The 13,266-nt window shown below is 40.0% G+C and overlaps 1 protein-coding gene across 1 annotated transcript; it reads left to right on the top strand.

Annotated features, from left to right (window-relative positions):
- Positions 1 to 2,877: 2,877 nt before the first annotated feature.
- Positions 2,878 to 13,202, top strand: LOC135491108 (ubiquitin-conjugating enzyme E2 13-like). The gene is made up of 6 exons (XM_064776768.1): positions 2,878 to 3,034; positions 5,095 to 5,196; positions 5,697 to 5,841; positions 7,895 to 8,035; positions 8,708 to 8,758; positions 9,137 to 13,202. Exons 1-5 carry the CDS (start codon positions 2,963 to 2,965, stop codon positions 8,755 to 8,757), a joined length of 510 nt encoding a protein of 169 aa, XP_064632838.1. The 5' UTR covers positions 2,878 to 2,962; the 3' UTR covers position 8,758; positions 9,137 to 13,202.
- The last annotated feature ends 64 nt before the right edge of the window (positions 13,203 to 13,266 follow it).

Genomic DNA, 13,266 nt, shown 5'->3' on the forward strand with positions numbered 1-13,266 from the left:
AAATAATAGATGCATTGCATCCATTTTTTGCGTTCCAATGGAATATTTCGTATCTGGGTTGGGGTCCAATCACATGTACCAAGTTTGAAGGGCACTTTTATACTTGCCTAGTGTACACCTGTAGGCCTAATGCATTTTCTGCACTAAATGGCCTGACGCGTGACGGGGCCAGCAGCTAGTGGTGTGAAATTGTTGACTAAATGACTGTTCATTTTCGCAGGTTGTCTGTGCAATAGAACTGGCCAGCCCCCAATTCTAAATGATGGATAATTTCGCAATGAAATCTGCTTCTAGTCTTATATGGATCATTCCTTTTTACGGTTATACTACCTATTACTTGACTGTGACTTTATCGATTCAAAAGGAGTAAAAACGTGGTGCACGCACTCGACAGGTGTTGTTGCAGTGTTCGTAAGTAAAGTAATTTACATGACAGCTGCAGCTTGCTCGATACCGGCCAGAGTCAGTCGTAGGTCAATCCTCCTCCCCTCGCAAACGTTACATACTGGCAGTTCCAAAATGGAGTGTTCCTAGCCTGCGGGCGAATTAACTCTGCCATAAGCCGAGTACTTTGCTCCAGCAGGCCCACTACTACTCCTATTTTCCGTTTCTGATCTTCGTCGTCCATGTCTTGACTGTTCGCGCTCATCCATGCATGCACGTGCTGCGTCGCTTACAGCAATAACAAAAATACGGTTGGCGAGCGCCATCTGTTGTTTTCGTGTTGTATGATGTCTCCGCGTCGTGTCGACGTAGACCTTCGTGTTGTGATGATGTATTCGTGTCGTGTTGATGTCCTTATTTTGACATGTTTGAAAGATACGATGTCATGTAGGTCTTAAGCATGGTGTATGGATGTCCTTGTTTTGAAAGATACAATGTCTTCGTTTCACTTTTCAACATCTTTGTTAAGTTTAGTACATAATGTCTTCGTTTATATATCGTCTTCGTTATGGTCTGTCCTTGTTTTCGTCTGCTAGCGCTCGTCCTTTTTTTGTGGTAATAACCGCCCATAGGCTTAAGCTTTGACAGAGCCGTCACTGGCCCAATACTATCATCCGAATCCCGGGCTCCGAAGACTCATCAATGAAGGGGATCGGGAGGGGCAGGGTTGCAAACGACCCCATCTTTGTATTTAAAGGAAATGGGCGGCTTTTTATTACAGTACGTTTTTTCTTCCTCGGGTTCATCAGTTAACTATTTTTCTGAACGTGTCTGATGCTTGTCCAATTTTGTTTCAGCTCTTAGATAGTAGACAAACGGGTTATTCGTTATTTTCAGTACGCGAAAGTCCTGGCACGAAAGACCTTTCCGACTTGTGAGTGCACGCCGAGTTAACGTCATTTCCATCATTTCAGTAGTGAAGTGATCAAGCGCCATCACCGTGACGTTGGAAAAATCGATATCAGCCTCACCACGACCTCACAGGGTAAATCCATGGCTCCACTAGTAAGCGCCTTACTAAAGTGCATCGTTCCACATGGAAAGGATAAACGCAAGGAGAGCTAACTCGGGTCAAATAGGAGTCCAACATCGGAAAATCGTGATAGTTCAGTCGGACTTTGAATTTTTCCTTTTCTGGTGCAATTTGTAGACGGAAAGGTGACTGGACAGCAGACAGCTGGGTAATATTGCCATTAACAATGACAATAATAATGACAATGGTCCTTTTAACCAGATCCCCAGTCCTGAGCGAGAGACTACCACTCAAACATCGCCGCCAAACGACCTCAGCCCTCTCTAGAAATCCCGGCTCATACATGCTAAATGCTCTATCATCCTATAAAGCGTCGATTCTTCCCATCATCGAAAAAACCAGAGTATTAGATTTATAGTCGTATCCTCCTAAATTTCAAAAAGTGACTGATGGCATCCCGCAGGCGCAATCAATCCTTAACGATTAGTCTCTGACCACCTGGCCTTATGAGGAGCGACGGATGATACTGTCAAGGAAAGTTGGTATTAGGGGCATTATTACCAAGCTGTCTGCTGTCCAGTCACCATCTATTCTACAGTAGCAGTTCCAATCCTTGGTTCCAATCATTGAATAACACATGAAATGGAAAAATTAAAAAACAGACTGAATCAACACACTTTTCCCATTCAGGTCATTCCGACTGCATGGACCCGAGTGAGGCCTCCGTGCACAGATATTTTTGTGTGGATCAATGCACGGTGACGCGCTGCGCGGAGACAAAAATCTACACCAAGACTGATGGCGCTGATGGCGCTCGATTACCCGACCATTTTCTACTGCCTAAGTCTGAAAAAGACATTCAGAAAAATACAATAGTTTACTGATGGCCAGAGACCTCTATTAGCCAGCGTGTACATTTTAATGAATATAGGTTGGTGAAAAAAGTACACCAAGGGTGTGCTCTAATTCCCACCAAATTTTATATGTGTTTTGAAGAGGCTTTTATCGAAATAATAGTAAAAATTCAAAACATTCCAATACCGATTGCCTGAGAAAAATTGATTTGTGTACAGCATTGCAATCAAATCGTCACTCGCGGACTGATATGGGCCTATTAGAATACAAGTTCTAAACTGGCCAGTGAGACAATATTTCCTAAAATTAATTATCAAAAAGTATATCCCCGTTATGGCCTGGCTCTGTAGATTAAGAATCCACCAAAGATTGAAGAATAAATCCACTTTCACCCATCACAGTCATGTATTTACCACAGATTCACAGTTCAGTACGGACTATGAATACATGTCTCTGCCCTGATGAATAGGATGACGAACGAAAAAGGATAAAAAGGCACCTATTCCTTTAATTGTACAACGGTGCTGCCATCTATCCTAAGAAAGTTATACTACACTACTTGTCATACCGGAAAATACCGAACATCACCGAGTAACCTCCGACTGCATCCGCCATTCATACATGCCACAGACCATCCGTGTTAAATTAAACATAAATAATTAGCAGACATAGTTGGTAAATTCAGTAGATATGTCATCGAGGGGGCAAGGATCGGGTGTCTCAGTGACAGACCCCGGAATGGTCACAAGAAGAATCACAAAAGTACGTGTTTGAACCCTTGTTTATCTGGCATCCATCAAAAAGTGAGATATTCAACATGTGCAATGCATTGCCATTGCACTGCACTCTCGTGCTGTTTAGTCATCGTTATACTGCAGTGGTTCTGGTTCTCCTTCTGCCCTGCCCCCGGGAGGGGGGGTCACTATCCATACCATGTGTAGAGTATCCTTGTACCAAGAAATACGTGATAGGGGGTGTTTTTGGGGCCACGGGAGTGTGGGACCTGCGTGGGGCACAGACTGGACAGAGCAGAGTTGAGAGACCCCCCCTGATAGGCTGATTTGCGGCCATCCTAAACAGCGTCCACCAGGTTTAAAGTCAGGTATAAAGTCATCAAAATGAAATTAAACAGCCATAAACGTAATGAGTACACCATAAAACACATTTTCTGAAAATTTCATGACATTTGGTTGTAAGATTTAAGGGAGATGTTGTCTAAAATCACAGGGGTCCTGTTGTATTTATTGGGAAGCCCTATCAATTATCATTTCCTCCAAGACCAAGTCAAATCCAACATGGCCGCCGACTGGGTGGTGGACGCTGGTAGATTTTAGACAACAACTCGGTAATCTAGCACACAAATGTCATGAAGCGATCAGGAAATTTGGAAAATGTCCTGCTTATTTCGTTTATGACCATAAGATTTTATTTTGATGACTTTAGATATGCTTTTAAACCTGGTGGACGCTGGTGGATGCTGTTTAGTGTGACCCCTGATTTCAGTCAGATTCGGACCCCACAAGTAACAGACAAAGAGGCCCATGGGTTAACCTCGCCAACATCCCGCATCACCACGCCATAGACCTCGAAATTATCGCGCACTGTATTGCCATGCGTTAGGGTTCTTGCTATCCCGCCATGCCCGCTCGCCGCAATTCCAAGAGAACTTTATCATGGAAATACAAATTCTGACAAGTATCTACTATCGAGGTTTAATAGACCATACTCGCTCATATCCAAACGTCCCACCGGATTTCACAACAAAATGGCACCGGAAAATCCCAAAGCATGAGATGGTGGCGATGAAAAACATGCCAGCAAGAGGGAGTGGGGATGGAAAACATGCCTGCAAAAGGGGATAGAGAATGGGGAAAGGTTGGGCCCTGCTGGAGGGGTCTTTTGAATTTGAAAAGTACAAGGATGCACTACATATGTTATGGTGAGCAGGGTGGCACTGGGATTTGCCACAGGCAAACATTGAAGAAGATAGTGAAATTGACACCAAAATCAACCAAAATTTGTTTCCGTGGCTAAAGGAAAAATTGAAAAAGAGAAGAATTTGATACAATTCTTTCACTTTGAACCAGTTACTGTGGCTGATTAGAATTTTGACCCAGCGCCCACCCTGGAGAGAGAACCCCCCCACCCCCTGGCTTCTGCCATTCGTTGTGCCTGTATGATCCTCAGGAGAGTGCAAAGTAAACCCAGGCAGAAGTGTTGACACTGTAAATTGGTTCTTGCATTCCATCGATCTGTCAATCAGTTGATTCATGTGACATGTCAATCATAGACAGAACTGTGGCAAAAATAAATTTCGGCCATTTGAAACTAGGCATTTTCACAGGCAGCGTAAGTGTACCAAGACATAAAAGTCATGTTTTAAATGAAATCATCACAAAAGGCATTCAAAATATAATCGACTGCTTCAAGTAAATTGTTTGAATAAGCTTGTATATTTGTACTTTTATGCCATTGTAAAATACGTTGCCTGTGAAAAGGGGTTTTTTTTCAAAATGGCCAAACTTTATTTTCACGCCTTTTCGCCTAGTTAGTATAATATGACAATTGACACTTAAGAAGTTGGCTTGGAAGTGGCAATGGTACGGTTTAGATAATGGGAGACTGCTAAAATGTGGAATCGGGAATGACTGCATCCTCGCATTGCCAGTTGGCAGATTCCACATTTTAGCAGTCTCCCATTGTCTAAACTGTACCGTCACCAATCCTGGGCCAAAGTCTTAAGTGTCGTTTGGCTGATCAGCCTGATAGATGGAGCTATAATACACCATCTAGTTTTGATGATTTATTTTTCGTCTCATCAGGAAACAGCACGCCTACAAACAGATAAGGTAGAGGGTATTAGTGCGCAACCAGATGAGGCCAATCAGCGACTGTTCTATGTGACAATTGATGGACCAAAGGATGTGAGTATTGTGAAAATATATAGGTGAGAGGTAAAGGCCCAATTCTCTTCTATGATGCACAAGTGGTGATGATGAATTGTGCCGGTAATCTAGAAACAAATCCACGCAATAGATCAAACACTATTAAATAAGCTTTGATTGGTCACGGAGCACTTATTTTGCTTTCACTATTGGCTCACTCAAACTTTCAATTTTGTGTCAGTCACAACGTTGGCAGTCAGGTCCCACATTCACGAACTTCACAATCGCCACTCCTGCTTGCCTGAGGCCAGTCACCAGGCCAAAAACAACAAATGACGTGTTACCGTTGTGGCATATGACAAAAAATGGCTCGCTGGGGAATAACTCCTAGTTCAGGGTGAATCCTGACGAAGACTGGTCTTGTGAATTGTTGGCAAAATAAATTATCAAAGTTGTTGGTAACAGAAATTGTGAAAATGTTTTTAAGATGGTTTGCATATGCTTTGCTTGATATTTCATTGCTATTGTTTTGTTTTCAGTCCCCATATGAGAATGGTGTCTTCAAATTAGAGTTATATTTACCGCAGGAGTATCCAATGATGCCTCCAAAGGTTTATTTCAAAACTAAAATTTACCATCCAAATATTGATCGCCATGGCAGAATATGCCTTGATATATTAAAAGGTGAGCATTTTCCAGTGTGTGCTGTATGGATAGTTATCAAGTTCTAACACTTTGCACACATTTCCCCGTGTGTGCTGTATGGATAGTTATCAAGTTCTAACACTTTGCACACATTTCCCAGTGTGTGCTGTATGGATAGTTATCAAGTTCTAACACTTTGCACACATTTCCCAGTGTGTCCTGTATGGATAGTTATCAAGTTCTAACACTTTGCACACATCTTGGCAATCCTCAAACCAACCCTAGTCTCCAAACTTCTTCCCCAGGTTCAGTTGATTAAATTTGAATGATTCCTGTCAGTTGGTTTCCAAAGTTGTTGGTATTGTACGATCTTTATGCCCCCGCCAATGAGTAAAGCATTGCGGAGGCATTATGTTTTACCGATGTCCGTCAGGCGTCTGTAGACTTTTCGTTTCCGCTCATTTTAAGGAGAACGCTTTTAGCGATAACCACGATACTTTTTGGCTCACCGTAGGGGAGTCTATACAACACCGCAGTGTCCGTCGTCCGTCGTCGTCCGTCGTCGTCGTCGTCGTCCGTCGTATCCTAGTTCAAAAACAGTGGCACGTTTTTTAACCGCTAGGCCTATGAACTTAAAACTTTGTACACATGACCCCCTAGGTCAGATGACCCGTGACACTAAATTTCTGTCCGATCTGATTCTCTACTTGGCCACCAGGGGGCCAAATGTGGATATCTAAAAAGTGTGATATCTCGCTTATTAGTGACTTGTTTTCGATAAAACTTTTGTGGTAGGTACTCATAGCAAGGATACATCATATATCTTACGGGTTTTTAATTTGATCTACTTTTAAAGGTCGCAGAGGTCAAATGGCGTGAATTGGCCGTTTGAGTGTAACTATGGCACGTTTCTCAACCACCAAAGCTATGAGCTTGAAACTTGGTACATATAACCCCCTATATCAGATAACCTCTGGTGCTGAATTTCAGCCTGATCTGATTCTTGACTTTGCCACCAGGGGGCCAAAACAGAAAAGTAAGAAGTGCAATAGCCTGTTTATTAGCAAATTGTTTTTTGATGAAATTTTTATGGCAGGGACCCCTAGCAAGGTTACCTCAGATGTTGCACGATTTTTCGGATTTGACCTACTTTTTAAGGTCGCAGAGGTCAAATGGCGTAAATTTGCCGTTTGAGTGTAACTATGGCACGTTTCTCAACCGCAACAGTAATGAACTTGAAACTTTGAACAAATGACCCCCTAGGTCAGTTGACCTTTTACACTGAATTTTGGTTCGGTCTGATTATTGACTTGGCCACCAGGGGGCCCAAACTCAAAACTCAAAAAGTGTGATTTCTCGCTTATTACTGATTTGTTTTTGATAAAAGTTTCATAGTAGGTACTCCTAGCAAGGATACATCACATATCTTACGGGTTTTTGATTTGACCCACCTTTCAAGTTCACAGAGGTCAAAGTTGAAAACTTTACCGTTCTTGGTACGTTTTGTCGTTGTTCAATGTAAAGAGTTTTAATTTTGTGTAATGATGCATCTAAGAAGCCACTATTTGTATGCCAAGTTTCAGCCAGATCGGAATTCAAATATGGCCGAAATTGCATGTATTGTGGGTTTTTCCTCATATTGTGGCAATCCAAAGGTCGTGAGTTCAAACCCCGGTCAAGGACAGCCAAAAATATTTTTATTTTTCATCTTTTCCTTTTTTCTTTTCTGAGTTCTATCTTACATTTTCTTCATTTTTTGATTTATTTGGTGCCATAGATTTAATTAGGCGGCCATCTTGGAAATCGTTTTTTGCCGATTGCTGTAGTGAAACGAGTGATGAAATTGTTATGGTCGGGTGGATGTGTCTACATCACATATCACCCTGGTTTGTTATTTGACCTACCTGTCAGGGTCACTGAGGTCAAAGTTAAAAATATATTCACCATTGTCATACTGTAGCACTTTTTGTAACTGTCTACTAAAAATACTTACGGTGAGCACAATGGCCCCTGGCCGTTTCATTTTGTGGGTTGACCTTTACCAATGTCAGCACCATCACTCTCATCATGCTTGTTGTTGTTGCGTTTTCAGAAAAATGGAGTCCAGCTCTTCAGATGCGCACAGTTCTACTATCAATTGCTGCATTACTCAGTGCACCGAATCCCGATGATCCCCTAGAGAACACTGTAGCAGAGCAATGGAAAACTAATGAAGAACAAGCTATCAAAACTGGTAGGTAATCATTTCTATTAATATCACTCCATTAGAATGAATTGGTCGAGTTGAAGAAAGTTTGCCTGTAACACGTTGTTGGAAATCTTCACCGTACAATAATCGTACAATAATTGCAATTATTGGTTTCTGCATCAACACTGATATTGGCATGTCTCGGAGACAAAATGGCAACTGTTGATAGCTTAGAGGGCTTTCCTTGACAGAAAAGTATTAGTGCCAGAGAAACCTTTTGAGAGAATGCAGTTGGTTTTCATTTGGCTTTCGTTTGGTTTCACTCAATTCATACAATGTCACAGATAAGCATAGTTCTTCGTATTCAAGCAAAGACTTCCACAATTACAAGATACGGTTTCGTGCATCCATGAACCACAACTGAATTTATTTGGTTTGTTAAATTTATGTAAAATCCAAATTATACAGTAAGTCGTGAAATAATCGTGAGCATTTTATTTTTGCGAGGTCCTGAATGCACTGTCAATCCCAAACTTAAAAAGTGCAACCATTTCAACTGTTATGCATTAACAAATAAATTTCGGCAGCAAACACAGTATAGACTACTGTCGATTATTGGAAATGAACTAATTCGTCAGCTTGAAGCTTTGTGAACTGCAATAAAGGTGTTTTTGGTTGCAAGTAATGAATGATGCGAATTTTTGTTTTTGTTTTCAGCTAAAGAATGGACAAAGGAGTATGCAGCCAAAAAACAGCCCCCCTCTTGATGTAAGATATCAAGAAAAGTTTTTAAAATGTTTTTTAAATGGTAATTTTGTCTGAGAAAGTTAATTTGGGGTCCATGTGGGTACTGTACTTGGGAACTTTGCACTTAATTTTCTTTCTATGTGTGGTAAATGTATGGCATATCAGTGGGCGTTGTTTGCTATTCAAAACTGGCCCAATCTGATTCAGAGTTTCACCACTAGGGGGCATATCTAACTTATCAACCACCTCAACTCAATCTTTGGCCAAGGGGTATCAGTCATTCAGTGGGACTAGGCATGGTATTCTTTGAACAAAAACGGACCTCCTTATGAATGACATCAGATTTAATTGGCCAACTTGCTTTTGGTACTAACTTATGCAATTTCTTTCTTTTTTCAGTGAATTTCTTAGGAGACACCCTCTACAATTCTTATTCCTGTCTTGGAGCCCACGAAATGAACTGGAAAACCTACATTGTACACTGGAAAAAAGGCCGTTTTATCTTGACAAATATCATACAAGGAGGGGGCACAATTGAACATCATCAACATAAATCATCAAGTGCAAATTTTGTCAATATAAAAATAGTAAAAGATTGGAAGAATATATTTTTTGGAGTGATGTTGGATAATTACTGAAAGAGCTTACTCGTAAGATCATGGTGGCCCAACGTTAACTTCCTATACATAATCTGACATCATAACATAGAATGAGTACACAGACATGTACTGTGTATACAGCCACCTTCGATATAAATATAAATTGAGAGATTTTTTGTTTAATCTTTGTTGGGAAAATTCGCATGTTTTTGGACCTAACTGGGGAGTGACAAAGCAGGAACAAGTGTAAATTCTAATTTTAACCTCATAACCCTCTTCACAGACATTTGGATGAATGTTGGACAGTACAGTATCCTAGATTTGAATTGGCTGCCAGAGTCTGATAGTATCCTGATATAGAACAAAATTCATAACTAGATTTCTGTATTATGACTTAATTTGGTGGGTTTATCATTTCGTGTTTGTCATCTTGTGTCTTTAAAGGTGAAACTAACTTTATTGAAAAGGTTTTGTTGGAAGTCTTCCTTCCATATTTGCTGGTTTAGTTTTTGCAATCATAATTGATAACGCCTTCATGAAAACAGCAAAATATTTCAAACGGACTTGTTAGTGATTTTACAGCATACTGTAAATTGAAGAAATTTTTTTTTACAGTATAATGTAAAACATGCGAATCTTCGATTTTACAGTATACTGTAAAATGGATGCAACCGAGAATAACTAAAGACTAGTCTGTATTTATTTTGAGATAGATAAAATAAAGACTAGTCGGTATTTATTCTTTATAATGATATACTAGACATCTTTTCCAAAGAAACTGTTGCCAAAAGCTAAACCGTTTGCCTTGGCCATCATACATTGTCTGTAACAAAGGCGTACGCTGTTCTTTAAATAATTGCTATTTGTAATGGAATTTGAAAATATTTTAAACTGTACACCTACTGAATATAATTTTCCACTTTGCCGTTTACATGTCGACAGAAATTCACACACTGTAGCTACCAAGTTTCCGCAAATTTACACGCATAATACAGGCCTTTTCAGGAGATTTTTGTACGGGAGCCATCAGTCACTCCCGCAATTCTGTCAGGGGAGCTATAAAATTCACTTCCCTGGGATGCCCCAGAGGTGAGTGATCACTCCCGTCTGGGGAGTAATCACATCTTGTGCAGTACATTTATTCCAGCCATAAAACTTATAACATATAACTGCATTTCTATTTTCCTGGACCCCAGTAATTATGAACGATGTACCCATTTAACATGCTGATAGGCTGGGTTTTCCTGGATCACACGTATACTGACATATGGGTGAACAATGGCTTTTAGAAGTGTTCATGGCCATGAAACCATTGTTTGCCTCCGTATCCTTATACTGTGTTGCTCTGGCTTGCAAGTAGACTCGGCCTTATGTCTAGATGTATACTGTAACCTGGAAAACTTTTTCCAGCATTTTAAAAATTAACAAGTGCAAATTGTGTTCATACTAAGTGCATTATGGTTTCTGTAGTTCCACAAAATATACACTCGCAAAATGTATACTTTTTGCAGGAAATAAAAGGTATGCAACTGCCAATAAAACCGGCGGAGACGTTTTTCTGGCTTACTTACAGTGGTCTTTTCTATTATTCCGTTACTGACTCTCAGTCAATTTGAGAACTTGCAGTTCAGTAGGTAGAAAAACGTTCATGACGAGAAAAATATTATTAGTGGGCATCAAAATATTCATTTATACAGTTAATTTGTAAATGTAGTGTTTTATTTTGCTACAAATCAGTAGATTTTAATGTTGCACAATTGCTCAAACGATCAAGGGCTTGGCGTGACTTCTAGTGTTCACAATTAAATTGAGTTCATCAACATGGGGGCAGTGTACAAGCTACATTATGGTCGCCCTCCTACTAGCATTGTACTGCCATTGTGGGAAAATATTAGGTCACAGACCTATTCTGAGTTTTCATGTGGAGAAGTCGGCAATAATCACTCCTAATAATTCAGCATATCTCTAGGGTTCCACCTTCATCATAGGTACCGGTACATGTATGGACCAGCTGTTTTATCTAAATGTAGTTTGGATGTTGAAAATATTTTGATAACATTGCGCAAGATACATTTTTTAACTGGATGCTGTGTCTTACGCCAGCAGTAAAAGTGATCTCACTTCTGATCATTTGTTCAACTGTCATGAAAGCATTCTAGCTCATGAAACTTGAATTATAAGAAATTATTCCCAGTCTTTATTGGCAAGAGATTTTTCTTGGGGTCCTGGAATGGCCACTTGTATCTTATTGTATAATATTCAGACATTCTGAATCACTTAGAAAGGTTGTTTCCTTTAAAGTTGGTGTTTTCCCTTATTGTTTTAACACTATGATGCTGCAGCATGATATTTCTTTCGATCACGCATGACGGGCAAAAGAACTGAAAAAAGGCCAGCGGGTCCATTCCAACACACCTATATAACAGCCAGGGAAAACACTGGGGAGTTTTTATGATAATTGATGTCGGCAATATTCAATGTACTATTAGCCTAGATAAAAAAAGACATGGCTGAATTTCATTTTGCATATTTATTCGTGATATACCAGGTTTGTGTTTTCTTAAAAAGGATGGTCGTATGTGAAATATTTGAGGTAACTGCTTTGTTTGTATGGTGTGAAAACACACAATACGGTAACGATTCTGTTGAGATGACTCCTGAAATATGTTGTGGATTCAAAGTGATTGATGCCGAGATGTGTTGACAGGTTTCTCGTGCACATCGGTAGTGGCAAAAATCAAATTTTTTCATGCTAAATTTAACTTTGTAGCAGATAAATTTTGCTAAAACTGTTAAGTTCACTGTTTTTCACCTCAACATTTGTTGAGGTTTGGTCTGAGGGATAATGAATTCCCAAAGAATTGTTGAGCGCCTCAGATGTCAGGATGTCCAAATCTGTATTTAGTTTGTTGGTATTCTTCCCTTGTAGCTAATAAAGTTTGTATGTGATGATCCTATTCTTGTTTGATGGCTTCCTTTTGATCGGGCAGTAAAATCTTCCGCTGCTTTCTGTAAAGGTCAGAGTTTTTGAAGGAGGAGTGTCTCGAGATGATGCATGTCCGATACATTATTTTAAAGTTCCTGGGTAGAGTGTGCTACAGATACACTCCCAAAAAGTACAGAAAGTTCAAGGTAAATTGATGGATGAAAATTACTATAATAATAAGTTGTAGTTGCTGGGTAATTCTGCACACACTTGATCCTTATAGATAAATCGATCGCCATGTTTTGCCGGCACAGTGATTTGGTCAGCATGGCTGATTTTGACACGACTGTCTCCCCTGACATCATGGAGAATTAACCTCCACCCCCCCCCACCACCTCTGTGTTTGAGGCTATGTCGTTCTTCCATTTCATCCTGGGAATCGTCAATAATCCTGGATTGATAGAAATTAACTGCAGGCCGAGTTCACATACCAAAAAAACTGTGCACAGACACTTTGCAGATCAAAGGTGTACACTTTCTGAATCGGATGTGTTCACTTTCTGAATCGAGTAATTCCCGAAACCACCCCTCCGTACAGGAACTCTGTCAACTTAATTTGTTGTTTTCCTGGTATTATCTCGAGATACTATACTCTTTTATCTTTTATCATCACATTGGACATAAAAAAGCTGGCAAACCAGCAGAAAATTACGGTAATATTTCCAGTACGCTTTGTGTTCCTGTTCTGGTGCCATGTTAAATGACATGACGTCTGTATTTGAGTGTCAATGCATCATTCTTTTTCAGCATAGCTATCGTTATCCCTATCAGAATAATTCATTTTTGAAGCCTTCATACACATGTTCATATATACATTTCCTGTAACTTAAAATGTTAATGTAGCTAGCTCACACCAATAATAGGAAAAAAATTAACATTATGGTTATTTTGTTTATTTCATTGATGGACATACCAATCCATGCGTGGTGGTATTTGGTTGCAAT

This window comes from Lineus longissimus, chromosome 7 (genome assembly GCF_910592395.1).
Source record: "Lineus longissimus chromosome 7, tnLinLong1.2, whole genome shotgun sequence".
Lineage (NCBI taxonomy): Eukaryota > Metazoa > Nemertea > Pilidiophora > Heteronemertea > Lineidae > Lineus > Lineus longissimus.

Bases quoted from the DNA above. Each gene is read 5' to 3' on its own strand.
- LOC135491108 (XM_064776768.1), top strand. From the start codon at position 2,963: ATGTCATCGAGGGGGCAAGGATCGGGTGTCTCAGTGACAGACCCCGGA. The intron at 5,197-5,696 runs GTGAGTATTGTG...TTTTGTTTTCAG, and splicing joins CAATTGATGGACCAAAGGAT to TCCCCATATGAGAATGGTGT. The intron at 8,036-8,707 runs GTAGGTAATCAT...TTTTGTTTTCAG, and splicing joins AGAACAAGCTATCAAAACTG to CTAAAGAATGGACAAAGGAG.